The 27,951-nt window shown below is 43.5% G+C and overlaps 1 protein-coding gene across 4 annotated transcripts; it reads right to left on the bottom strand.

Annotated features, from left to right (window-relative positions):
• Positions 1 to 46: 46 nt before the first annotated feature.
• Positions 47 to 27,951, bottom strand: USP39 (ubiquitin specific peptidase 39). 4 transcript variants are annotated; one of them, XM_082642857.1, is made up of 13 exons: positions 27,632 to 27,951; positions 24,787 to 24,856; positions 23,207 to 23,301; positions 21,884 to 22,020; positions 20,500 to 20,652; positions 17,003 to 17,228; positions 15,302 to 15,379; positions 14,343 to 14,410; positions 13,428 to 13,616; positions 8,054 to 8,196; positions 3,159 to 3,294; positions 1,389 to 1,475; positions 47 to 540 (listed from the first exon to the last, which is right to left on the bottom strand). In XM_082642857.1, exons 1-13 carry the CDS (start codon positions 27,897 to 27,899, stop codon positions 493 to 495), a joined length of 1,698 nt encoding a protein of 565 aa, XP_082498983.1. In that variant the 5' UTR covers positions 27,900 to 27,951; the 3' UTR covers positions 47 to 492. The 4 variants fall into 4 exon arrangements, with proteins under 4 accessions (XP_082498983.1, XP_082498985.1, XP_082498986.1 ...); XM_082642859.1 differs by having other exon boundaries at positions 27,639 to 27,747; XM_082642860.1 differs by lacking the exon at positions 27,632 to 27,951 and adding an exon at positions 27,140 to 27,191.

The raw sequence follows: 27,951 nt of genomic DNA, 5'->3' as shown, positions 1-27,951 counted from the left end.
CCCCTTAGGCAGAAGCCTAAGGGAAGGATATGAAACAAGAGGCTGGTTTAAAAACAGGAAAATATTTAATCCATCCCAAAACACAAAGAAATGAAGGAAAACTATCTACCTATGATGGAAGAAGGGTGTTACTGGTTTCAAGCTCTAATTCCTATCATCTTGAGGCTTTGATGCTTAGAAGAAAACTATCTTGTCCTTCAGCTACTCCCAGCTATTCAGAAATAAATTACATACATCTGTAAGAGAGTCCTGGCCTTCTAGAAGGGAGATAGACAGGAAGGAGAAAGGAGCATCCATCTACAATAAATTGATCAAAGACCAGCTGAGTGGCAGCACAGAGCCATCCCAGGCAGAAGGACCGGGATGCTCTAGTGTGAACCAGGACACATAAAACCTGGGCTGGCTCAGGGGCTGGGCCATCAGCCTGTGCTCAGTATTCGCATTTCCATCTTCAGCCAAAGCCCCCTGGGAGCAAAGCTCTAGATGCCTCCTTCAAGCCCCCTGCTGGTTGGTTTCATCATTATCTCGCCTCTTCCAAATCTGTAAGAAATGAATATAATAGATATTTAGGAGCTGGCATTCAATCCACAAGTATTTATTTATCAAGTACCTAAATCTGCGCCAGGCAATGGACAAACTATCACCCCACTTGTGTATTTGCTAAGTCCCCTGAAACTAACTCATAATCTTTCAGAAAATTCCTTCACTCAGCTGTCACTTTTCTACCCATCCTTCTCTTCCCATTCCAAACTCCTTTTCTAAAAAGTGACCCATAGTCAGACCTGCAACGTGAGAAAAAGTCACCAAGGAAAGAGTTAGCTCTGGAACGAGCAGCGTCTCCCTCCTTTTTTACAAAGCTGTAGCATCTTCTTAGCGTCAGTCCTCCTTCTCTGCAGGTGCCAGGACAGTTAGAGACAGAAGACAGAGACACTCTACTCCATGACCTCCCAACCCACTGGAGAGGACAGTTAAACTAGTCCAGCTGGTGCTCCACGAAGACAGGAGACGGTGTGGTGGGGTCACGAAGAGCGCTGACTTTGCCCGGGGGACTGGGGAAGCTTCAGAGACAACTCCTAGCTGGCGGCCCGGATGGTTCTGGGCTCTTCCTCCTTGAAACCAGACCACACACTCGCGAAACTAACCTGGCTCACCGTAAGCAGAACCTCCTTGCTCACTCGTCACTCTTCCATGCTTCTCCACCCTTCTCTTCCCTGAAGATCACTCCTGGGCTTTAAGGGCCATACAATCTGGTCCCACCACACTCCCCGGTGCACGTCAAAAGGCACCCAACCTGACTCAATCCCATTCCGTGCCTTTGCCCACATCACTGCTCGCACTGGACCCATACTCCATCTCCTCCGTGCTCGTGGAGTCTGCGGCCAACCCACCTGAATGTAAGCCTCCGACAGCGTGATCATCTGCGGAAGGATGTCAGTCACCTGGAGGTCTTGTAATTCATACCATTTGCCTGTCCCCTGCAGAGAGTACCAAGGGCTGGGTTAGTCTGTTCTCTGAAACTGAAAGGGTATAAGAGGGAAGGGATCACAGCTGAAGGCTAGAAAAATCAGAATAGTCACTAGACCATCACCCAGCAAGAGCTGTACGTAAAAGGGTGCATGGCCTCTGCTGGGCATCATTCAATTTGAAGACTTTTTGGGGTGTTCATCTTGGCAAACTCAATTCCTGCTGAGGACTCCTTGAAAGACAATGGAGTCTCAAACACTGTACGCCTTTTAAGGACAATAAAGAGAAAGAAGAGGAAACCCCCTACTCCTCACCTAAGATGTCTCCCTGCTGCTCAGAAGTGACGCAACAAACACACTGACTCAGGAGGTGCAGTGTTAACCAAAAGTGGACACTCCCACCCCCGTCCCAGAGGACACAGCAAGTTAGTCAAGAAAAAGTGTCCTTGGTGGACACTGTCCACCATACTAACCTGTTTCCTTTGGCCTAAAACAACAGTGTTGCAAATACAGCAAAATCTACCTTACTTCATGCTTCCATAAACAAGGGGGAAAAGAGGTTTCTGGATTATGGCAGAAGCACTTCTGGAAGCTCACCAGCCTCACCCATCCCAACTTCTAAGAAATGCCAAAGACAGATACACTCCAGATATTCTGGATATTCCAGTAGTTCAGAACAGGAAACACAACAAAAGCTCAGGATCACATAATCAAGTCCCTATTCCTGGTAAAACCAAGTATCTAGGTTCAAATCCCAATTCTACTGACTTCAGATAAATTATTCAAACTCTGAGCCTACGTCCCTCACTCGTAAAAAGACGGTATTAACACCTGTCTTGAAAGTGTGTTTTAAGGATATAAATGAGATGAACATCCATGAGCACGTGGCATACTGTCTAGCACACAGGAAAGCGCTTGATAGACAGAGCTAGTTATTATTAAATCCACGGCCCCAGAAGACTAATCAAATTAGAACAATCTGTGCTAGTAATCTGTGTGATACCAAATATATCTTAAGCGCATTTCAGCCATTTTCAGCAAATTCACAAAATTTTTTTAGCTGAAAGGGAACCTACACACCAGTGCTTTGTAAACTTTCATACCAATCAGAGGGTCTTGTTAACATGTAGACTGTGATTCAGGAAGTGTGGGAGGGGTCTGAGATTCTGCGATTTGTAACAAGTTCTTATATGATGTCAGTGCTGCTGGTCCAAGGATTCCAAGGCTCTAGTCTAGGACAGTGCTTCTCAATCTTGGCTGCACACTGGAAATCTCCTGGGAACTTTAAAACATCATGATGCCTGGTTCCCACCTCCAGATAATCTAATGCAGTCTTAACTGACACTTTGCGCCAGAAAATTCTTTGCTGCGCAGGCAGCCTGTGCACTGTAAGATATTTAGCAGCATTCCTGGCCTCTGCCCAGTTGAAAACCAACAGGCACAAATTATGTTGTTCTTGTGTAACTGGCCTGGGGTGGCCCAGGTGTCAGGAGTCTAAAATCTGCCCACAGGGGAGTGCCACGTGCAGGCAAAATTGAGAACCGTTGCCTTAAACTGACCACTGTCAGCTCCATTACTTGCAGAATCCCAAAGTCAAGGATAAGAAAGAGCAAACTGAAAGGAGCGCCCTCTGAAATGCCAAAGGAACACCACCTGCTCCTGCCACTGCCACCATGAGAAGTCAGCCCCACTCACATGATGGAGCACGTGAATCCGGTAGGAGCCCTCAGAGGGCTTGCCGTCGTGTACAATGTTGGCGATGAGGTCGTAGGTGGTGTTCTTGTGCACCGCCTGTACTTCTTCAGACAAGTACTCTCTCAGGTCCACATTTCTGAGGATGATGACAATAAAGTGAGGATCAGACAAAGCCTACTAGGTTAGCCCTGTAGAGGTTAACTGTCTTACCCAAATGCACCATGAAGCTCTGGAACCCTATTTCAGGACCCTGGATCTAGGTGGGCTTGAAGAGCCATGGGAGCCCAGGTTTGTGGAAATTCATATAATCTGCCATAAAAATGAGTCAAGCTGGAAAGACTGGCTCTATGGGAAAAGCACACTTTAAAAGCATGCTCAGGACAGGGAGATCAGCTCAGTGCTTTGTGACCACCTAGAAGGGTGGGATAGGGAGGGTGGGAGGGAGATGCAAGAGGGAGGAGATAGGCGGATATACGTATGCGTATAGCTCATTCACTTTGTTGTAAGGCAGAAACTAACACACCACTGTAAAGCAACTATACTCCAATAAAGATGTTAAAAAAATAAATAAATAAAAAGTAAAAAATAAAAGCATGCTAAGGGACTTCTCTGGCGGTCCAGTGGGTAAGACTCCACACTCCCAATGCAGGGGGCCCAGGTTCGATCCCTGGTTGGGGAGCTAGATCCTGCATGCATGCTGCAGCTAAGAGCTCACATGCCGCAACAAAGATCCCATGTGCCGCAATTAAGACTCGGTGCAGCCAAAATAAACAAATAAACCAATCAATAAATAACAAAATTTTTAAAAAATCTAAAACAAAAGCATGCCTAGCAGTCAAACGTGCAGGGCCTGGAGTCACTCAGATCTGATCTGGAACCGGGGCTCTGCCACCCCAGAGCAGGTGACATAACCTAGGGCTCCTCTGTGAGAGTGAGTGCCACCTTCTCCCCTGAGATGAGGACACGTGTAACCGCCCCACCCTCTGCCCTATCCGGGAATCAGCTGCAGCGGCAGTGTCAAGGGGACACCTGGTCTCTGGCCTTAGGCTACGAAAGTCTGATCACATGATCATGTGGGTTGTCACTGGATATAATCACTGTAACAATTTCAATATGGCAAACCAGGCAGATCAATCCGACTTATTTTTTTCTTTGACCTTCTGGAAACTTGCTTCTTTGTTTTTCTTTTAGTTAAATAAGCAAAAGGTTACAAGTAACAAAAATCCACCCTAGGTAGCTTAAGCACAAAAGGGGTATTTATTCAAGGGTTTCAGACTAGGAAATGCAGCTGAAACCAAGCACTGGAGAAGCAGCAAGATCCGAGAGCTACCTGCCCTCTTTTCTGCTTTGACATCAGCTTTACTCTTTTCCCACCCAGCTTTCTTTTCTTTATGGAAACCACACTGGCTACTCCACAGCTTCCAAATTTCTCAGTTCCGGTTGCCAAAAGAAACTACTGACTAGGTTCCTTCAACTGGGACTTAGAAATATAAAGTTTATTTTTAATACCTGAACATTCATTTTTTAAAATATAGAGAAGCATTCTTGATGTACTTAGAATAAAACCTGCTTTTGTGTTTTATTTGTTGAATTCTGTCAGTTGAAGTATATACATGTACACCAGTTATTACGAAGTCAAGAGCTATAATAAATGTTTACTGTGAAGACTACGATGACAATTACTAAGATCTTTCGAATAGCTAAATAGGGAAGTAGATCGACAGTTAACATGAATATTAAGAGAATGCTAACTACGCTATTTTCAGGAAAAATATAACCTTCTGTAGCCTACAAATATTTATAAAAATTTAAATACAATATAGAATAAGAGAGATTATACCCTATTTCTAATCTCTGTAGAACTGTCTGATGTGCTACCACTGAAAACACAAAACACAGTAATGTCATCTCTGGAAGGATTTACAATAAATGCTAATAGCGGTCACATCCAGTGGTCACTTCCAGATATGTATCTCCTTTTGAATTTTAGACTGTGAATATATTATCTCTCCAAAAATACAAAAAGTTTTCAATGCAAACCATGTATTAATAAACAACTTTGTTCTAACTATATTATGTAACTTTCTATGTGTTCATGATAGCTATTTATTCCTACAGACTGACAGTGTCCCATATAGATCAAAGAGTCGTTGCTTTTTGTCGGGTGTTTTGTTTTGTTTTGGCCACGCAGCTTGCGGGATGCTGGCTCCCCCACCAGGGGTCAAACCCGGGCCCCGGCAGTGAAAGCGCTGAGTCCTAACCACTGGACCACCACGGAATTCCCTCAACAGTCACTGGTAAAAGAAAATTTAGATATGAGTCCGAGGAAACCCATGTGAGCTCTAGAAATGCCTCCCGGCTGCCAAAAACTGACTTCTTGTATGGTCTTCTCAGCTTTAACAACAGCTGTTCAGACTTCTCTGAATGAGTCCTAGAGAAATCTTCAGAAGTATTTATACTCAAGTTTCCATGACAGAAACGAAACTGTTGAAGTGACAAAAGGAAATAAATACATGTTAAATCATTTTGTTTTAGAAAACAGTCAACGGAGCAAACCGTACTCATCCGCCAATCAGAACAGTCCAATTTTGAGACCACCTAACTAGCTGGAAGTGAAACTTGAAACCTGTGCTCCAGCAAACCTATCTCCAAATGAGCAGAGGGTCCCTAATCCCTGCAAGTCTGATCAATCTCTGGTAAAAAGAAGATGTGTTATGAAGAAGACACAGGAGAAGAATTAGGTCTGATAAGGGTCCTCTTCAAGAAGCGGGGACCTTGGCTAACCTAGAACCATATTAGTCTAGAAGTAAGGACAGTGCACAAAGTAATTAAAGTACAGGTTTCCAGAATCAGTCACCCAGTTTGATGTTCTCTAAAAGGCTGACTGGTTGAGAAGTAACCTTTTTCTCAACTTCTCTAAAGCTTTCTGAAAGACAAACTACTGAAGTCACAGTTACCAAGAATCCAAATGCAACTGGCGGTAAAATAAACATACTACAGGTCCAATATAAAAGAAACTGCCGGAGTAAGGAAATTTCTGTGGTGACTGGGCAGGAACTACCACCAACACATAGTCCTTCCTCTGGAGCTGCCCTGGAGTCAAGGGCGCTCCTTCCTTCCAGGAACAAACTGGTGACTGTGGCAATTCACAGAAGCCCAGTTCTCAACTAAAACCCTGATACACAGACTTTCAAGGAAAGCCCCTCTGTGGTCCTACACAAGTTGGCAGAGAGATGGCCTTCACGTCCCCCGATTTCATTCTACTTGTCACACAAACACGATACTAGAGAAGAACAGGATGAAAAGTGTGTGAAAAGAGAAAAAGAAGTTCTCCTGTAATCCTAACTACAAAGGTTTTCTCTCCTCAACCCCCACTGTTCTCAGAGTCCTGGTGATGATGGAACCAGAAACAATAAAATGTTACACCTGGAAGGACCCCTAGGGCTCATCTAGTCCAAGCTTCTCATTTAATCCAGGAGAGAATATGCAAGTGACCTGCCCAAGGCCACATGGCTAGGACGGCACAGAACTCTGACTTCTTTAATTTGAGTTGCTACCCTCTTAAACACTACGCAGAATTAAGAACCGGTACTGGGACTTCGCTGGTGGAGCAATGGTTAAGAATCCACCTGCCAATGCAGGGGACACAGGTTCGATCCCTGGTCCGGGAAGATTCCACATGCCACGGAGCAACTAAGCCCAAGCGCCACAACTAATGAAGCGTGCGCGCCTAGAGCCCATGCTCCACAACAAGAGAAGCCACCGCAATGAGAAGCCTGCGACGGCAAAGAAGAGTAGCCCCTGCTCGCTGCAACTGGAGAAAGCCTGCGCACAGCAACGAAGACCCAATGCAGCCAAAAATAAATAAATAAATGAAATAAATTTATTTAAAAAAAAAATAACCAGTACTATTTTCAAAGGAGAACACTGGCAGTCCTGGAGCAGTCTGGGCATCTAGAAAATGGAGGCAATGGAGGTAGAAATACAAGAGAAGAAGATGAACATTTGCCCCTTACAGCTCCCAGCTACTTTCTAAGGTTTAAAAACACCACACTCCTGAGCTATTACAGCACGGTAATCCTATCATCCATCCATCCAAATCGTTCTCAGTAAGAAACCACCTTAGGGCGCCGCTCTTACCTTATCTAAATGCCCACACACAGACACACATTTCTTCCTGCCAGCCCTGCCACCAGGCTTCTCCGTGTTCTCAGAAAGATCACCTTCAGAGTGTGAAAAACCATGTCTCTTGAGAACCGGAAACCAACTGTCTACCTCCAAAAGGGTCTTGCAGGAGCCTTCTGTGACTCCTCCAAATTTCCCATTAGAACACTCATATATGTTTGCAAAAAGACAACTGCATGGTCAATTAAAAATAAGACTATATATCAAAATGTATAACTTCCTCATCAATAAGGGAGAAACTGAACACATTTCAGACTTTATCCTCTAGGGAAGAAATAAGGTAGTAGGGTCCCAAGAAAGCAAGACAAATCTAGAGTCATCCCCACTGTCCATCCTTAACTACAGCATACAAGATGCAATGACCAGAAAACAGATGGACAGACTAACTGCTCAGGATTATCTTCAAAGCCAGGAGAATCCTACCTGTCCTACCCTACTTTTACCAACCGTTTTCCCCTTTACTGAAAGACTACAATTCCCAGCAAGCAACAGGAGAGAAGATAAAAGAGGAACTGCCTGCAGGGAAACATCCACCTTTGAGGCCCCTGAAACATCTCTATCCTTCCAATAAACACCCTTAACTTATGTAGTGTAGGTAGGTGCCTTGCAACCTCCAACTAAGACAGTCCAAAACTAAGAGTGGCACAAAGATATAAAAAGAAATTCAAGCTCATGCCCCCTAAGAGGAAGTGAAGGAGGGCAACACTCACGTAATAGGGAAGTTGACAATAGTCGGATTCTTCTCCACAAAGAAGTTGTTCTTAGTGAATCTCTTAATACAAAAGATTAAATATGGAGGCAGCTTGGTGAGCTGGAAGCGCTTCAGAAAGTTCTCCTTGTAAGTCTTATATTCCTAGAGAGAGAAAAGAAAATTATCAGATTAGAGCAGGGACATGAGTTTTGTTTTGGCTTGTTTTGGGTTAATATAATTTTGCCTTGCATGTAGAATTCAGAAGACACCTGATACCAGAAACCACCTACAAGGCTGAGGAACAGCTGTTTAGCTACGGCTAAAATACCTCAACTGTGGGCTGTATTTCAGCCAGCACACCATCATACTGTTGAACTCCAACCACAGTATGGATATTCCTTTCTATAAGGAAAACAAAAATGTCAAGTGAAAAAGAGGATTTGTTAAAAGCTCAGAATTTAAAAACCATGAGAGTCTCACTTAATTCAAAATAAAGAAGAGCTTCCTGACCACTAGACGCGTGCACCGTGAACAGGCACTTAGGAGGCAGCGAGGAGCCCCTCATCACTGAGGGTTTTCCAGCAGAGCTGTCAACTGACATCCCGCGTTCCTTCCTCCTCAAAGGCCCCAAGACTGGTGGGTCAAGTGCAATCTGTTGGGCAACACTTACTGAGGCCTCACTCAGCATGTTTGAGGGGATGGAGTGGTGGGGGCCCAGGACATTCTCCTCAGCCCAAGAGGCTTAAAAGCTAGTGAACATATATTTACTTTTCCTTAACACAAACACAATGCAGTACAGTAAAAACTAAGAGATAGGGGCTTCCCTGGTGGCGCAGTGGTTGAGAGTCCGCCTGCCAATGCAGGGGACACGGGTTCGAGCCCTGGTCCAGGAAGATCCCACATGCCGCGCAGCGACTAGGCCCGTGCGCCACAACTACTGAGTCTGCACTCTAGAGCCCGTGCTCCACGATACGAGAAGCCACCGCAATGAGAAGCCCGCGCAACGCAACAAAGAGTGGCCCCCGCTCTCCACAACTAGGGAAAGCCCACGCACAGCAATGAAGACCCAATGCAGCCAAAAATAAATAAATTAAAAAAAAAAAACAACTAAGAGATAGGAATGAAAGACTAATCATAATCAGAGAGGAAATACCAATGAGACCATCACTCTCTGGAGTGTCACATCACAAGAAAAGACGACAACAGATCAATATTTCTATGAATATGGACGCCAAAATCCTCAACAAAATACTAGCAAACCAATTCCAACATAAACAACAACAAAGAATTATACACCAACTATACATGACCAAGTATGGTTTATCCAGGAATACAAAGGTAGCTTAACATCCAAAAATCAATTAATGTAATGTACCATTTCATATTAATACAATAAATAAGGCAATAAATAGGAATAACCGAAAACCATACAATCATCTCATTAGACACAAAAAAAGCATTTGACAAAATCCAACACCTTATCATGAGAAAAACACTCAATAAACTACAGATAGAAAGAACTTCCTCAACCTGATAAAGGGTATCTATGAAAAATCCACAGCTCACATCATACTTACTGGTGAAAGCCTGGATGCGCTCCCTTAAGATCAGGTACGACATAAGGATGTCTGCATTTACCACTTCTATTCAACACTGTACTAGAGGTTCCAGCCAGAGCAATCAGGCAATAAAACGTAAATAAGTAAATAAGAAGCATCCAGATCGGAAAGGAAGAAATAAAACTATCTCTGTTTGCAGATAACATGATCTTGTATGTGGAAAATCCTAAGAAATCCACTTTAAAAGTCCGGCAAGGTTGCAGGCTACAAAATCAATATACAAAAATCAACTGTATTTCTACACACATGCAATTAACAATCCAAAACTAAACTTAAGAAGACAACTCCATTTATAATGGCATCAAAGAGAATAAAATATTTAGGAATAAACTTAAAAGAAGTTCAAAACATACTCTGAAAACTATAAAACATTGTTGAAAGAAATTAAAGATAAATAAATAGGAAAACATCCCATGTTTATGAATCAGAAGACTCCTATCATTAAGATGGCAATAATTGCCAAACTAATCTACAGATTCAACACAATCCCTGTCAGAATACCAGCTAGCTTCTTTGTAGAAATCCACAAGCTGATCCTCAAATTTGAATGTGCAAGGAATTGCAAGGAACCCAAAACAGCCAGAACTATCTTGAAAAAGAACAAAGTCAGAGGATTCACAGTTTCTGATTTCAAAACTAACTACAAAGCCGTAATAACCAAGACTGTGGTCTTAACATATACGTCAATGGAATAAAATTGAGAGTCCGGAAATAAACCCATGTGTCTACGGTCAAATGATTTTTCAACAAGGGTGCCAAGACCATTCAATGCGAAAAGAATAGTCTTTTCAACAAATAGTACTGGGACAACTAGACGGTCAGTCATACGCAAAAGAATAAAGTTGGACCTTGTACTTCATACCATATACTAAACTTTCCTTAAAAGGAATTAAAGGCCTGAAATGTAAGAGCTAAAACTACAAAAGTCTTAGATGAAAACACGAGAGTAAATCTTCATGACCTGGGATTTAACAATGGATTCTTACATATGACAACAAAAACAGACACTATAAAAGAAAAGCTAGACAGTATTTCAACAAAATTAAAACTTTTGGGGCTTCCCTGGTGGCGCAGTGGTTGAGAGTCCACCTGCCAATGCAGGGGACACAGGTTCGTGCCCCGGTCCGGGAAGATCCCACATGCCGCGGAGCGGCTGGGCCCGTGAGCCATGGCCGCTGAGCCTGCGCGTCCGGAGCCTGTGCTCCACAACGGGAGAGGCCACAACAGTGAGAGGCCCACGTACCGCAAAAAAAAAAAAAAAAAAAAAAAAAATTAAAACTTTTATGCCTCAAATGATACTATCAAGAGGGTGAAAATGCAAGCCACAGAATGGGAGAAAATATTTGCAAATCATACATTTGATAAGGGACTGGTATCTAGATTATATACAGAATTCTTACAACTCAATAATAATAAATAGATAAATAACCCAATTTTTAAAATGCACAAAGGATCTAAACAAACATTTCTCCAAAGATGATATGCAAATGTCCAATGAGCACATGAAAAAATGGTTAACATCATTAGCCATCAGGGAAATACAAATCCAAACCATAATGAGACACCACTTCACACGTACTAGGATGCCTATAATCTAGAAGATGAACAATAACAAACGTTGGTGAAGATGTAGAGAAACTGGAACACTCATACACTGGGGGTAGGAATATAACATAGTGCAGCCACTTTGGAAGACAGTCTGGCAGTTCTTCAAATGGCTAACCTTAACAGTTACCATATGACTCAGCAATGCCACTCCCCAATACCCACCCAAGAGAAGTGAAAACATGCCCACACAAAACCTTGTAGACTGGTATTTATAGTAGCGTTATTCATAACAGCAGAAAGGTGAAAACAACTCCAAATATCCATCAGCTGATGAATGAATAAACAAAACGTGGTGTATTCATACAATGGGATATTATCTGGCTGCAAAAGGGAATGAAGTACTGATAGATGCTACCACATGAACGAACCCTGAAAACGCTTTATACTAAGTGAAAGAAGCACATCACAAAAGACCACATATTATATGAAATGTCCAGAAGAGGCAAATCTACAGAGGCAGAAAGTAGATTAGCAGTTGTCTGGGGCTGGGGGAGACAAGAGGGTTGGAATGACAACTAAAGGGCGATAAAAAACATCGATGATGAAAATGTTCCAAAGCTGACTCTGGTGGTGGTTGCAAAGATCTGTGAATGTAGGAAAAAACCACTGAACTGTAAACTTTAAATAGCTTAATTATATGGTGCTGCGAATTGTATCTCCAGAGAACTGCTACTTTTTAAAAAACTAAGTTCCCTTGCCACATGATGAGTAACCTCACAGCGCTGGAGAAATAAAAACTTTCCAGCTCTAGCACGCATGCCACAGCCACACCTTCTCTTAAGTAAATTTCTGATCATCTAAGGGTATAAGCACTATTGGAAAAAATGTCTTTTTGGTGATATGAAGTAACTCACCTCTGCGTGACTGAAATAAAATACTGTGCTACAAGCAAAGAAAAATTTTTAATCGAGTAAATGCCAAGCGATTTCACTGCCCACATCTGTGTCTATGAACAAGTTGACATCAAGAAGCACTATTTTTAATTATCTCAGAGTCGTGAAGGATAGACAGATTTAACACCTAAATGATGTCACAGCCTAACTTGAAAAGGTTTCTCTGGAATTTATGAGAAAGTACTGAGGGGAAGGATTTCACCCTGGACATCAGTACCATATTCACACAGCAAGGTTTTAGCTAAACTCGCATTACAGGAGCCCTATTAACCAATTTTATTGGTTTCAAAGTTTTGTTTGTATAAAAGTTTGTTATAATTTAATACGTGCTTAAAAGCTGTAGGTATAAAAAGCTTATACCAACATTGATGTTTATACTAATTTAAGTAATATTATAATAACAATAAATTTAAATCAATACTGAGGGTCCACGGGAATCTTAATATTACTTAAATTTGAACAAACAGTAATAATAAGGACCATGTGGCATAGCTGAAAAAGTCAGATGAAAAAATCCCCAGCTCTGTCATTTAAAACCAACATAAACCAAAACCAAATAAAATAAACTGAACTAGATGAGCCCCAAGGTCTTTTGCCTCCCCAAAATAAAATGAGCCTAAGAACAGGCTAGATATTTTAGGTTACCTATCTCTATGCGTGTGTGTGTGCGTGTGCGTGTGTGAGAGAGAGCGAGAGAAGGGGATGGGGGTGGGGGGGAGAAATGGGCATTTACTATCTGAAAACCAATGAACCTTAGCTAAAAAAGAGAGCAGAAAGGGTTTGGAATGAGGCATCAAGTTAAAAAAAAAAGAACCAAAGTTAAAAAGTTTCAAAGAATCAAAAAGGATTAAATTTGTCTAGGATGAAGAAGGGAATTAAACCAAGACGGTTAACTCAGCAGATAAAAGGAAACCTTTAACTTGATGCAGAGCAATGGTAGAACAAGAATAAATTTTTTCATTGTATTTGTATCTTAATTCTGTTTTTTTTCCACTTTAATACTGATGTCATGTTTTTTAAAAGGCGGGAGTTTTTCGTACTTTTGTGAGTTCCTACTATCCTAAATACCCACTTCCTTTCTCCATACTACCCAGAGGCACTGTAACTCAAGTTAAGAGTTGGGGGTGAAACATCAGGAAGTCTGGGAGGCTCAATAAACACAATATACTTTAAAATAAACGCATTACATACACGTGGCAATTTCCGAGTATAAAAAGAAAAATGTCAAGAGAGAGAACGGGGTATCAGCAGGGCAGGTGTGCTAATGGCCTACCTTCTCAGTGATGCCGTTGAACTTGGCCAAGATGTTGAAGAGCGGCACCTGGGGGATAATGAGCTGCTCCTTCTCGTCCTTGTAGAGGGGGGCGGTAGGAAGGTCCAGCGTCAGGTACATGAACGTGGACTCCACCATCGTCTCTTGGTACTCGTCATTGTGGAGCAGCTGCTCTTTTTCTTCTGCTGGCTAGCAATGAGGGAGAAGCAAAAGGACGGAGGGAGTGTGAGCGGAGTGGAGAACACCACAGATGGAAAGAAACGATGTTTCTGTTACATTTACCTAATTTAATATTGAAGTGAACCAAGAGGGGTGCCAAAGAGACTCAGCAGTTTCACATGCAGTTGTACCTGTTTAGATTAATGCAAAAACCGTGCTTCCATCTTCAGAGAGATTTTATTTAAATACCAGACTCCTTTAAAAGTTTTTAGATGATCTAGAAAGCTTATCTGAGCTTTCTGGAAAAAACACGCCAGCACCCCCCAGTGGCCAGAACACTGAAATCAGTCATCCCTCGGTAGCTATGGTTGGTTCCAGGAGCTGCCTTGGATACCAAAATCCACGGATGCTCAAGTCCTATAGTTGGCCCTCCATATCCACAGACTCCGCATCCTCGGATTCAACCAACTGCTAAACGTAAACGTAGTCGTTTTACGTATTAAAAAAAATCCATGTACAAGTGAACCAGTGCAGTTCAAACCTGTGTTGTTCAAAGGTCAACTGTTCTATCCAACCACTACCTCCCAAACTTAAGCACGCTGGTGCAACAGGAACCTAGGGGAAGTGCCACTTGGCAGGTGTACTGTAGAAGCTCTTCCTGGAGCAAAAGGCTGTACCAGCTTATCTAAGCATCTGTCCACCCTAAATCCCCTCAGGCGATATAAATCGGTCCAAAACTCGGTTCATGCCACTCACCAAATCAGGATGAGGAAGCTTTTTAGTGAAGATCCTCATGGACCCCTGGAAAACATCAGTCACAATAGCTGTACAAACAGAAATCAAAATGCAAATTCTGTCAGTTTGGAAAGCATTTCCAAAATACAGTCTTAACTCCTAAATTTCTGAAATAAACAAGCATCTTCCAGCATAAGACCCAAAGCCCTCACTAAGCACAGAAGAACCTTTGTAACATATACCACTAAATTATACCTTTGTAAGTATTTGTGTAAATAATTATTTTATGTCTATCTTCTTCCCAAGAGAGATGGGGCACACAGGCTGAAGATACCTGAAGAGGTGACAGGGCTGTGTGACAGGAAAAGAACGAGGCCACAATCCCACACGAAGAAACCAACACCGTCAGAACCCAGAAAGAAGAAAACCGCATTTGGTCTCCAAAATTATTCACCTGGTTCAGCGGCCTCTAAGCTAAGAGTTATTTTTGGCATTCATGAAACATGTCTATCTACTGCTAAGCCCACCTGGATGCTAAGAAACACAGGGACTCAAGGTCTGAGAATGAACAGAGCGGCCAGGCTCATCTCGCCAAGTACGCGCTCAGGGTGAGGCACGAGCTTTTCGTTTGTTTCATTACAAGCCAGGCGATCCGCCCACCAAGCCCTCACTCTGGTACCACTAGCCTGTCTACAGCGTGCTGCCCAGCCCCCCAGCGTGAAACTGGGTCAGGACTTCTAGAGCACAATTATATACCCATGGCCACTTATTTAAACTGCCATTAGATATAACCATATTCTAATAAAGAAAAATGGAGAGGAAGCCATTCAGGAACAAGATTTAGCCCATACATACAGAGACACTACCCGAACACAAAAAGATAAACAGGTAAGAAGAAAAGGATGGGAAGCTGCAAAGTGTTTTTTAAAAGAAGCAACAAAACAAAAAAGTGCTCCCTTTCACAAAATAACACGACTTACTCTTTTTCTTCTTCTTTGTGCCCCCCAGAGCTGAGTGTAGAGCATTCAAAAACCAGGAGAGAAAGTCGACTCCATCCCCTGGAAAAGAAAGAAAGATGGTATGTCAAGGCTGGGAGACAGTACGATAGTCCAAACCACAGGCAGGCTGGCACTTCTGTGTTTTCTCCTTCCTCTCCGGCCATGCCATCCCATCCCCTGGGCATCCTCCTCTACCTGGCCACTACACGCTGGCGCTCCTGAAGGACAAACTCTCGGTCTTCTGATCTTTACTCTCCCCCTTGGTCTCTGGTTCAACCAAAATCTTCGATTATCACCTCTATTCCAAACCCGAGTCTCATCACCCATCAGGAGCCATCACTGGGAGTTCCCCGGTAGTCTAGGGCAGGGGTCCCCAACCCCTGGGCCGAGGACCGCTGTCCGGAACCGGGCCGCACGGCAGGAGGTGAGCGGCGGGCGAGCGAGGGAAGCTTCATCTGCCGCTCCCCATCGCTCCCAGTACAGCCTGAACCCTCCCCCACCACCCTCCCGCCCCCCCGCTCGGGGAAAAACTGTCTTCCACGAAACCGTTCCCTGGTGCCAAAAAGATTGGGGACTGCTGGTCTAGTGGTTAGGACTTGACGCTTTCACTGCTGAGGCCCAGGTTCAATCCCTGGTCGGGTAACAGATCCCGCAAGCCATGAGGCATGGCCAAATATTAAAAAAAAAAAAAAGAAAATTAAATTTAAATAAAAATTTAAAAAGCCATTACTGAACTTCCCTTCTAAGTCACTCCTCAGCCAGAATGTTCTCAAAACAAAAACGTGAAGGCATATCTTTACTTAAAAGCGTTCACGGACTCCCCACTGTTACCAGGATGTAATCCAGCCTCCTTATAGTGGCACATAAACCCAACACCTGGTCCACCTCGGCTCTCATCATTGGATCCAAGCGTCCAGCCACATGCAGTCTTCTCTCTGCACCAGGCAGCTCCATGCTCCTGTCCGGTGTCCTCTCTACCTGGAATGCCCAACCCCACCCTGTCTCCCCGCTACCTAAAACTTAGGTGTCTCTCCCTTCACTCTGACCCCCAGCCCACCTCCCATGTGCTCGACGGGCGTCCTTACTCTGTGCTCCCTTCCATAGCATGTTGTGCTTCCTCTATCACAGCACTTAACACCCTGTAATCATCTTTCTACATAACTATTTTCCCCACTAGAATAGGAGCTCCTGGAAGAAAACACTGTGTTTCTTATCCTGGTAGCATTAAAACCTGCTAGCAGCATGAGTGAACGGTGAATCAACTGACCTGGATGTTAGAGAATATCATATCAGATACAGGTATTAAGAGCTACTCATGTGGCAATAACTAATTGAGTTGGAGAGATAAAAATAGTCCAAATAAAATATTCTAGTCTGCAACATGGCAAAATGAGAACCCAAAGCGGCAGGCGCTTAATAAGGGTTGGTGCCTTTCCCAGCCTCCTGGTTTTCCTGAGTCGTAGAGTTTAGTTCACCAAAGCAGACAGACTTTCTATCCAGCTGAAATCGCTCGGGACTCTGGGCAGGGCAGGCTGAGGAAGGAAGAGTGAAGAACCTAACCACACTATGCACTGGACACTCGCTCCGGCTACTGTAAGGTTCACAGCAAAGTGGAAGTAAATGTGCTCATCAAACTAGCTGTGTTTCCCTAAAGTCAGAAAACATGAATTACTCCTTCCTTACCTTGCTTGGTGATCTGAAAAGTCTTCTTGCTGCAAAGGACGACAGCTTGAAGCATCTCATGGGGAGAGACATGTGCCTTGAAATTTCGAGGGTTCCAGAGCTTTCTCATCAGCTCTCCAAAACGCTGGACCAACAAGAACATGATATCCCCAGGAGGACGCTTGATGTTCTTATAATTGTCTTCTTCCAGGAAGTAGTTTCGGAGAGGAGGAACGTTAGACAGAGCCTGGAAATCAGACAAACACTCCAATTAATCCACAGCCTTTCTTCAGGACCCCTGGGAGCCAAGCTCGACCACCTAAAGTTCTTCTAATAGAACTGTGCCTGTGATGCCTTAAAGAATCAGAAGCAAATGCACTCCCAGAGAATCCCCCCCAGAGTTCACATTAGAGAAACATCCTTTATAGTGAGTTTTATAGAAAGTTCAGTTCTGCAGACACTCTGCTAACGTGGGTATAACAAAGGAGTTTTAAAATAAAGGTATTCGGGCTTCCCTGGTGGCGCAGTGGTTGAGAGTCCGCCTGCCGATGCAGGGTACACGGGTTCGTGCCCCGGTCCGGGAAGATCCCACATGCCGCGGAGCGGCTGGGCCCGTGAGCCATGGCCGCTGAGCCTGCGTGTCCGGAGCCTGTGCTCCGCAACGGGAGAGGCCACAACAGTGAGAGGCCCGCGTACAGAAAAAAAAAAAAAAAAAAAGGTATTCAAATCCCTATCTGCTGACCAACTTAATTAAAAATTTCCTTTGTTTACTCTAATTAGACCTATGACTATGTTTGGATTCACAGGAACTGAAGGCTAGAAATCCAGATACTCTTTCTTCACCATGTATTTGGCTGGGGCAGAGAGAACTATCTGGAGACCACAGTTCCCCCATCTCTCAACTGTACATTAAAACAAAATGAAAAACATCTTAGTAAAACCCGGTGTCTTCCCCAAATGTGGTATTGAGAGGGTGGTAATAAAATGATACAGGGACTTCCCTGGTCCAGTGGTTAAGACTCTGCACTTCCACTGCAGGGGGCACAGGTTTGACCCCTGGTTGGGAAACTAAGATCCCGCATGTTGTGTGGCACGGCCAAAAAAAAAAAAGAAAACAAAACAAAACAAAATGATACAACTGTATATAAAAATGAATGTACTCTGTTATGATGGAAAATAGTTAAAAGGTTTAAGAGAACAAAAATTAATTTTATCTCATTAAGCAAAAAGATAAAGACCTGCCACTAAAGACACAGACCTACTAGAGAATGGACTTGAGGATATGGGGAGGGGAAGGGTAAGCTGTGATGTTAGTTCAAGAAAAACAAATGCTTATTAGTGTGAGTTATGAAACTGGGAAGGAGACCACAACTACTGGGCCCGCGTGCCACAACTACTGAAACCCGCGCACCACAACTACTGAAGCCCGCACGCCTAGAGCCCGTGCTCTGCAACAAGAGAAGCCACCACAATGAGAAGCCTGCGCACCGCAACGAAGAGTAGCCCCCGCTCGCCGCAACTAGAGAAAGTCCACACACAGCAACCAAGACCCAATGCAGCCAAAAATCAATAAATAAAATTCATTAAAAAACAATGGGAAAAGTTTTTTTCAATGGTAACAGTGACAATGCAAGATGAAGAACACCCTTTTGGGAACCCTCCTACAGCGCTGGTAGGAATGTAAATTGGTGCAGTCACTATGGAGAACAGTATGGCGGTTCCTTAAAAAGCTAAAAATAGAGCTACTGTATGATCCAGCAATCCCACTCCTAAGCATGTATCCGGAGATAACTATAATTCGAAAAAACACATGCACCCCAATATTCATAGAAGCACTATTTACAACAGCCAAGACATGGAAGCAAGCTAAATGTCCATCAACAGATGAATGGATAAAGAAGATGTGATACATATACACACACACACACACATACACACACTGGAATGTTACTCAGCCACAAAAAGAATGAGATAATGCCTTTTACAGACACATGGATGGACCCAAAGATTATCACACTAAGCCGGAAAGAGAAAGACAAAGACCGTATGATATCACTTACATGTGAAATCTAAAACATGACACAAATGAACTTATCCATGAAACAGAAACAGACTCACTGACATAGAAAACTTATGGTTACCAAAGGGAAAAGGGGGGGGAGGGGATAAATTAGGAGTTTGGAATTAGCAGATACAAACCACTACATATAAAATAGATAAATAAGGTCCTACTGTAGAGCACAGGGAACTATATTCAATATCCTGTAATAAACCATGATGGAAAAGAGTATGAAAAAGAATATATATATATGTATGCATAACCGAATCACTTTGCTGTATACCAGAAACTAACACAACACTGTAAATCAACTATACTTCAATTTAAAAAAAAAGAAAAAGAAAAACACCCTTTTGTGTTGCTGGTGGGTTTGTAAATTGCTACAAACCCCCTACAGCCTAGAATCTAGGCCCAAGGTGCATTAATACAAGAAGAGAAGGTTAAATAAATTAAATCCAACAAAATGGACTGACATGTAAACATTAAGGATGCTGCACAAGAACATCTATTGATTTCATAATATGCTTTTAAGTTAAAATACATACAAAGATACATATACGTACTACATTACTTTGTAGATAAAAAATACAAGTATTTTTCAAGTCTAGAAAAGAAATACAACAAAATGTAACAGTCACAGGAAGTGCAAGACTATATATATATAGAAGAATACCCACTGCAACATGGTAACAGAAATAAAAATGTGACACAAGTGAAACTTTATGTATCAGTTGGGAAATAACAAAATAAACCATAATATTGCCACATGACAGGATATAATGCATTTGTGTACATGCCTTTAGAATAAAGCTCTGGAGGTCTCTCTATACTGCTGACTACCCCAGGACAGAGTACTAGGGAAAGGAATGAAGCTTTTATTTTATACTTTCTATATCTGCCCCCTACGCAAGTGCTTGTTTATAGTTTTTTTTAACCAATTTTTTTTTGAGTGAAGTAGGATGATTATTTATTTTCTTATGCTTAGCAACGTTTTCTAATTTTTCTACAATATGCGCATGTTACTTGTGTAATTTTTTTAAAAAGCAAAACAATTGCAAACAGGACAACTTTGGCTTTCTGCCTTTCCCACTGCAGGACTTCAGCACAGGGGCAGGACAGAGACATCACAGAGCCAGCACAATGCACATCTGCACCATGAAAAGAAAAAGCATCATCTAGCTCACGTGTCTCTTACTTGGTACTGCAGGCCCCGTGCAGCTCCACCCCCCATTCCCTGGAAGCTCCAGAGGCTGGAACAGGCCCACCATTTGGCGGCAGCCCCTCAAGCAGACAGGAATGTCCTGCTTGGTACAGAACAAACACCCAAGAAGAGTCCTTGGCAAGACTCAGGGTGTGAGGACCACCTGACTGCACTCCACCAGAAGGCAGCTGTTTCTCAGCCAAGCTTCACAGTGTTCCCGGGTTACCCCCTCCCTCATGGTTCCCACCTCCAACCTACCTGAAGGACGGCATTGGCGTAGTCGTTGGCCTTTATGTTATTCAGGCCCACGATACCAGGCAGGTAAGTGGTGCCATCATATGCCCGGGACAACTTGGCTTGCTTGTCCAAGTTAGCGATCTGCTGCTTTGTGAAAGTGGGCTTCAACACATACTGCAAAGCAAAAGAAAATCCTAGGCTGTTTTAGGGCAGGCTACAGAGTTCACAAGATATATCCGCAACAGCAATTTCTGCCAAAAGAAAAGATACTTTGGTCGTGAACGTCTCATCACCCACCCAAAGGGCTCCCAACAGTAGGTCTAAGGACTGAGGTAACATGGAATGGGCCCGGCTCCACATTGCTCATCTAGAAGGTGATCTCTGTGTTTAACCCAAAGTCACTGAATCCCAGGCCTGTCCTCAGACCGCAGGTCCAGGCAAACCCATGACGAACAACAGGGAGAAGCTGCAGGACACTCAAGTCTGCAGGAGGCAGGAGTCTGAGTCCCAGGTGGGACCTCACACAGAGCCAGCACACAGGCCCGGTGCAGGAACAGGAGTGTCACCTCCTATCTGTGCAGGACTGAGATCTCAGGACTCCCTGTGGCTGGAGGGGCAGGATCAGAACCTTCCCTGTCCTAGACCTATGAGGGTCATCACGTCACACACTGGTCAGAGGTCGCCACTCACTCACTTTGAAAGCTTGAATTCCTTTCAGTTTCTCCATCTGTAAATACTGTCCTTAACCACTTTAACTTCAACTTTAATAGACTGTTATAAAACTTATGGAAGTGGAGTAAGTAGTGTTTCAAATACTCCGAAAACCAAGCTTTCCTTAATAAATACAGCATTCAACTCTATTGAACATGCAGCCACTGCTGAAAAGGAAAGCAATAATCAACAGTTCCAACAGTAATCAAAGCCCAAGAGGACTTTCCATGCTCCCCACTTAAGTGCAGTGACTCTTGGCACAGGTCACACACCAGAGCCCACAGATGGACATGCTGGCCATTCGGGCAGCATCATGTCAAAAGTAGCCGGAAGCTGGTGTACCTCTTGGCATCCACTGTCCTACAGCAGGCCCAATTCACATCCCTACTCCAAAATATGGAAGGATAATTTATTTCACAAAAATGCTCTCACCCTAATTGAAAAGTAGCAGTATTTCTTCAGTCCTAACCCTCAACGTTAAAAGCAGAAACGAGAGCTAGGCTGTAGACCACGGGCCAAAATTATGGATGGTGACCTCCTTGCTCTGTTTCCCTGGTTCCTCCCAAGGCGAAAGGAGCCCCTCGAAGCCCAAGGGACTGAGACTCTTCCCTGACCTTGGGTGGGGCAGATCCTCAGGAGCCCTGGGGTGGCTCCCAGGATAACTAGTTCCAAAGCAACCCTCTTGGACACGCACCGTGATATCCTCCAGCGAGGAATCGATGATCTCATAGTTGTCTGGCAGGCAGTAAAACTTGAGGGTGTGGAGGTTGAGGAAGACGTGGTGACTAAACTGGACACTGTGAATGTAGGCGTGAGACTTCAAACCCCGGCCTGGAGGGAAGAGAGAGAGGCTATGAGAGGAGGGCAGGCTCCACAGCACACAGATGAGGGGTAACTGTCCTTTCATTATTTTGTACCAGAACACGTTAGTATCAGCAAAAACCAAGTACTACGCCATCCACGAAAGGAATCTCCTACTTGAACTCCTCTCATCACGAAAATTAGCAAGAAAGAATAGCGTGTTACCTTTATTCCCTAGATGGCACAAGACATGAGGGAACTAATTTCATATACATGAACATAGAAAATATGTGTGGGTGTATTTGTGCGTGTGTGTGTGTCTGTGTGTGTGTATATATGCATGTGTTTATGTATATGAGCTAGTTTCATGTATTAGAAACTAGGAATATCCATGTATATATTACATACAGTACGTGTACGTACATGCATACACAGATTTGCACATACACACGTACGTATCTGTGACAGTCCATCATCACTTAGTCCTGAGTTTTCAACTGTCCACATTCATGACAATCCTGTACCTACATACTTTTGTTCACGTTGCCACTCCTTTCTAGAGCACCTCACCCTTAACCTATTCAAACTCTATGTCCTGCATACAGAGTACAGGTTCCACCTCCTCCATAACTCTACACAAACACTCCAGCTAACAATGATCTTTGCATATTTCAACTCCTATCATCCTTATTTATACTCAGCGCCACACAGTCCAGCAGTAATCTTTATGGTCTTAAGAGAGTTTGCTGATTGTTTTACATGTTAACCTTGACAGTTTATAAGATCCTTATTAGAGCAAAGAATGTAGTTTATAATTCTTTTGAATCCTCCACTATACTGTGTACAAAGCATTTGCTTGCTCTGAATGAACTAAAATAATAAATTTCCAGAAAAGAACAGAATGTAAAAGTCCTTAGAGTAAAAGGATTCTCAGAAAAAGACATAAGTATAGAAAACATCAGAGATTCAAATACCCAGAGTCTCTGATACTTCCTTCATAGTCTCTCATATGGCTAGTTCTTTCTCCCTTTCCCATGTATTCAGGTTCTGACCAATAAGAGAACCTCCCGTGGATTTTCTAAGAGTATTCCAACTTCCTGGGAACAGAGATAGGGCTTATTAGACATGACTCCTAACAGCAGCTTACTTAAAAAAAAAAAATCCCCGAATAGAACTGTGGCTAGTGCTGAAAATGTGATGCAAAACATTTATTTACCCTGAAAGTACTTGCCACACACCAGACAGGCATATGCATTGATATGCGAGAGGGAAATGGAACACAGTTTCTCAAAGTCAAAGTCCAGCACACTCCTAAGAGAACCAAAACAAAACAGAAACAATTAATAGGGATGGTTGCCTAGGTGAGCACCTGAGCAAAGCAGTGTCCCTGGCTCCCTGTTCTGCAGTCACACAGCGGCCTTCAGAGAACAGTTCAACAATCACATACAAACCGTGGGGAACATTAACGCTTCCTTACTTAGGCATTTAATATAGCACCGCCACCCACCAAGCCCCAAAGCAGTGCAAAGGTATCTCCACCAACGACCCTCTTTCTTTTGAGTATTCACAACCAGTTGAGAATCTTCCATTACTTTCTCTGGAGGAAAAGCCACAAGTAGGACTAAAGTAACAGGGCCCCAACAGCATTCCAAATTAAAAGACATTAAGGGAAGGACATAAAAAGAGTGAATAAACCCTTTCATAAAAGAAAATTTTATTTTTGTCCATAAAAATAAATGGGAAGCCTGAAGAACTTTAGGGGAATACCGACAAACAGATCTATCTATTCAAGTGCAAAGTAATGGTATATGAGTACTGGGCGGGTTAAGTGATAAAAGAAAATTTACCTCCACTGAATTCACAGGTGGCAAGGCGATTCATTCTCAAGCATTCCCTCTAATTAATTGGTAATGGTCCCAGGAAAGCTGCACTGTCAGTTAAAGGGGCCACTAGCCACACACGGCTATTGATGTTTAAAAGTAAAATAATTAAAATTAAATAAAATTTAAAATTCAGTTCCTCAAGCCACATTTCAAGTGCTCAATATCCACAAGTAGCTTGTCCCTACCACAATGGACAGCCCTTAAAGAGCAATTCCATTGCTGCAAAAAAGTCTCTTAGACAGTGCCACCCTAGGGCATAAATGAAAAACCATCCTAAAATGCATCTGGGGTCAAAGAGTACCAAGACGGGGTAAACACCTCTGCTTCAGGATATATTTTTGTCTGATTTTCCTCTGCTGAACCCCAGGCACCTAGAGTAGTACCTAGCACGCAGTCAGTGCTCAATAATATTTAAGTTTGCTCTTGTCATTGACACCACATTTCCCTTTATTTCCTCATACAAATTAAAAGGAGCTAAAAGCTCTTTCTGCATATGCCCACCCTAAAACAACATGCTCTGACACTTTAAATTGAAGGGCAAAGATTAAAAAACAAGGCAAGAAGCACAGTTTTCTGGGCAGAAAGCTTTAAAAGAGATAAAGTTTTGGAACTTTTTTTTTTTTTTTTTTTTTGCGGTACCCGGGCCTCTCACTGTTGTGGCCCCTCCCATTGTGAAGCACAGGCTCCGGACACGCAGGCTCAGCGGCCATGGCTCACGGGCCCAGCCGCTCCGCGGCATGTGGGATCCTCCCGGACCGGGGCACGAACCCGTGTCCCCTGCATCGGCAGGCGGATTCTCAACCACTGTGCCCCCAGGGAAGCCCGGGAAGGTATTTCTAACGTACAGTCCAAAGAACTTTCTGCGGAGACTCCACCGTTCTTTTGCTGCCCTAGGCATTCCTGTGCTACCGACCTGTTAATGGTATCCAGGTAGGGGCAGTGGCGGCTCCTCCGATCCTCAGAATCCATGCGGCCATTCTTTGCTGAAAGGAAAAGCATCCAAAGCTCTGAAAATGGGAAACCCATACTCAGGGTCAACTACCGGTACAAACAAACACAGAAATGGGAAAAATTAATCAGGATGAGCTCCTGTACAGGTAGCCTGACAACACCAAAAAAGCCCACTTAACGGAACAGGCCACAAACTGAGAGAATATACTTGAAACACATATAACCAACAAAGGAACTGCTTGCAGTTACATAAAGAAATCTGGTGAAGAGATTAAAAAAAAAAAAAAAAAAAGACAACCCAAAAGAAAATGAGGAAGACAGCCCTCAAACGTATGAAAAAATGCTGGGAATTCCCTGGCCATCCAATGGTTAGGACCCTGTGCTTCCACTGCAGGGGGCTGGGGTTCGTCCCTGGTTGGGGAACTAAGATCCTGCAAGCTTCACAGCATGGCCAAAAAAAAAAAAAAAGAAAGAAAGAAAGGAAAAGAAAAGATGCTGAACCTCACCAGTAATCAAGAACATGCAAATTTCCTTGCACAATGAATGATATACCACTTCACACCTACCAGAGAGGAAAAAATAAAATCAGGCAATTCCAAGTGTTGGCAAATATGAGGAACAATGAGAATGCTCATGCAACTGCTGGTGGGAGTATAAACTGTTACAACCTCTGAGAAAATATACAGCAAGATCAAAGCTGAAAATACACAGACCGTTTGGCCCAGCAATCTCTCTTCTATTTATATACCCTAGAGAACTTTTGCACATGTGCCATCAGGAATGCTTTACTAAAGAATATATATAGCAGCAATATTTGAAAGAGACCAAACTGGAAACAACCCAAATGTCTACAACATATACAAATGGGAGGAATACATTTTGGCATATCATCAATAGAACACTGTGCTGCCATGAACATCTACCCGGATAAACCTCAACAATATGGCTAACCAAAAAAAAAGACAACATATAGCATGATTCCATTTATAACAAATACAAAATAAAATACAGTTCTACTTAGGGACGTATATGTGAGGTAAAACTGTAAATGATAAAATAATAAAAGTAGAAATGATTAGAAAAAATTCAGTGATTACCCAAGCAAGCAAGGAAAGCAGATGCAACTGGGAAGGGGCCTATGGGAGCTTCTACGGTACTGGTTAAGTACCAGTTCTTAAGCTGAACAGCGTCGGGAGGCAACTCTCCATGGGTCTCTCAAACTTCTGCACATATTAGGACCAGAGGCACGGACTACCTCCAGACTATCTTGTCAAAGTTGTTTGTATAGTGAAGTTTGTTTCTATAGCTTTGGAAGTAGGAGACAGTGTGTCCCTACAGAGCAAAGGGGAGGCAAGCTCACAGCCTATTATAGAAGATTTGGGTTCTCTAAGCTCAGTTCTTGTCCTGTGAGGCCACCCACTGTGTGTATGGGTTCTCATCGTGTTGCGCTGTGGGCTTGGTAGCGTACAAAAAGGGTAAAATCTCAGACCCTTCACAATTCTTGACAAGTGGTAGATTTAAGGATACATAGCCACACTCTTCTTTAAACTATACATGTGCATGACATTTAGCTCATCTTAGTATCTATAATCTATTTCATGAAAAAAATAAAAGGGAAAAGAAAAAAACGGCAGTAACCTCAACTGGGATCCCAGTGTGTCCCAGAGAAAACAATCTCCTTACCACAACTATACAGAATATCTAAGAAACAATTTCTCTTCCAAAGAAAGGGAAACGTGAGGCTGACAGAATATTTAAGTAAAGGAAATCAAAGAATACCCTGAAATTATTAACTAGATTATTCAAAGAACATTTATCAAGCACTTTCCACGAGCAAGGTGCTATTCTGGACCCTGAGCGTAATATAAAAACATGTCAAACACAGGACCCTGAACTACAAATTTAAGAGTTAGCATAAGAGTATAATCTTATATAGACAACCAGGTGCAGAGACAGAATTATAAAATCCTGGAGAATGAAGACCACCCCCCCCCAATGAACACTGCCCCTAACATGTAGCCTTGTGATATGTTCACCTGCTAACTCACCAGAAAACAAGTACATAGGAACATGTTCAAAGCAGAAGTTCCAAGTTCAGAGAAGGAAAAGATGTAATTGAGGTAAACCGGAAAAGCTTCAGAAATGATAGAAACCTACTTAATGATTGGTAAGATATCAACAAGTTGGAAAAGAGTGTACACACTACAGGTACCATGGCTTGGCCAAGAAGTCTCCAGAAATTACTAAGAGAAGCAGAATGAGTCCAGCAGAAAGAGGCAGAGGGTACAGTCATGGATGGGAACTGACAGACTCACTGGCTTATTAGGGCTCTCAAAGGTCATGGGTTCCAGGACTCCTTCCGTTAACCTAGAGAGGGACAGACACGCGAAAATCACTTTCCCAAACCACCGTGACTCAGTCTCAGAGGCAGGGCTAGAATCCATATCTCCTGCCTGCTACAACCCTGGATAACAGGACAGTGTGGTCCAAGTGCACAGCGTTCAGGCTCTCCGCTCAGAAATTACGGCAGGACTCATTCCTCAGGTATTTTGTAAAAAACTAAAAAGAAGGAACATCTGTAAAACAATTAGCACAGCGCCTGGCCCGCATTAGACATCCGATAAAGGAAAGCTACCTGTTCTTATTACTGTTAGAAATGCTATAGCTACGATCCTGATCAAGACTAGTACTATCCTCATTAAAACGGAGTCGGGTCGCCAGTGGAGTGTGACTTCCCCGTGGGGAGAGAAGGTTGGAAAAAGAAAAAGAAGAACGCGAAAATGGAACCCGCGCCCGGCCCCGCGCACCTCGCACCTCCCGCTCAGGCTCCGAGTCCTCGTCGGCCTCGCGCTCCCGCTTCACCCGCACCGCCGGGACCAGAGGCGCCAGGGCCTCGCGCGCGCTCGCCGGCTCGACCTCCCGCTTCACGCGCACCGGACTGCCCCGGAAGCTGGGAGCCTCGGTCTCCCGCTCCCGATCTCGCTCCCGTCTGACACGAGCCGAGCTGCTCCGCGACTCGGACTCGCGCTTCCCGCGGGTGGAAGCACGAGACTCCCGCTTGGACCGGCCGGACATCGCCACTACCGGCCGAGTCGCCCGGCGCAGACTCCAGGGAAGACCGAGCACG

The sequence above is a fragment of the Mesoplodon mirus genome (genome assembly GCF_964341445.2).
Source record: "Mesoplodon mirus genome assembly, chromosome: 14".
Classification (NCBI taxonomy): domain Eukaryota; kingdom Metazoa; phylum Chordata; class Mammalia; order Artiodactyla; family Ziphiidae; genus Mesoplodon; species Mesoplodon mirus.
Note: the sequence above shows the minus strand (reverse complement) of the source record. Positions and strands in the feature narration are given on the sequence as shown.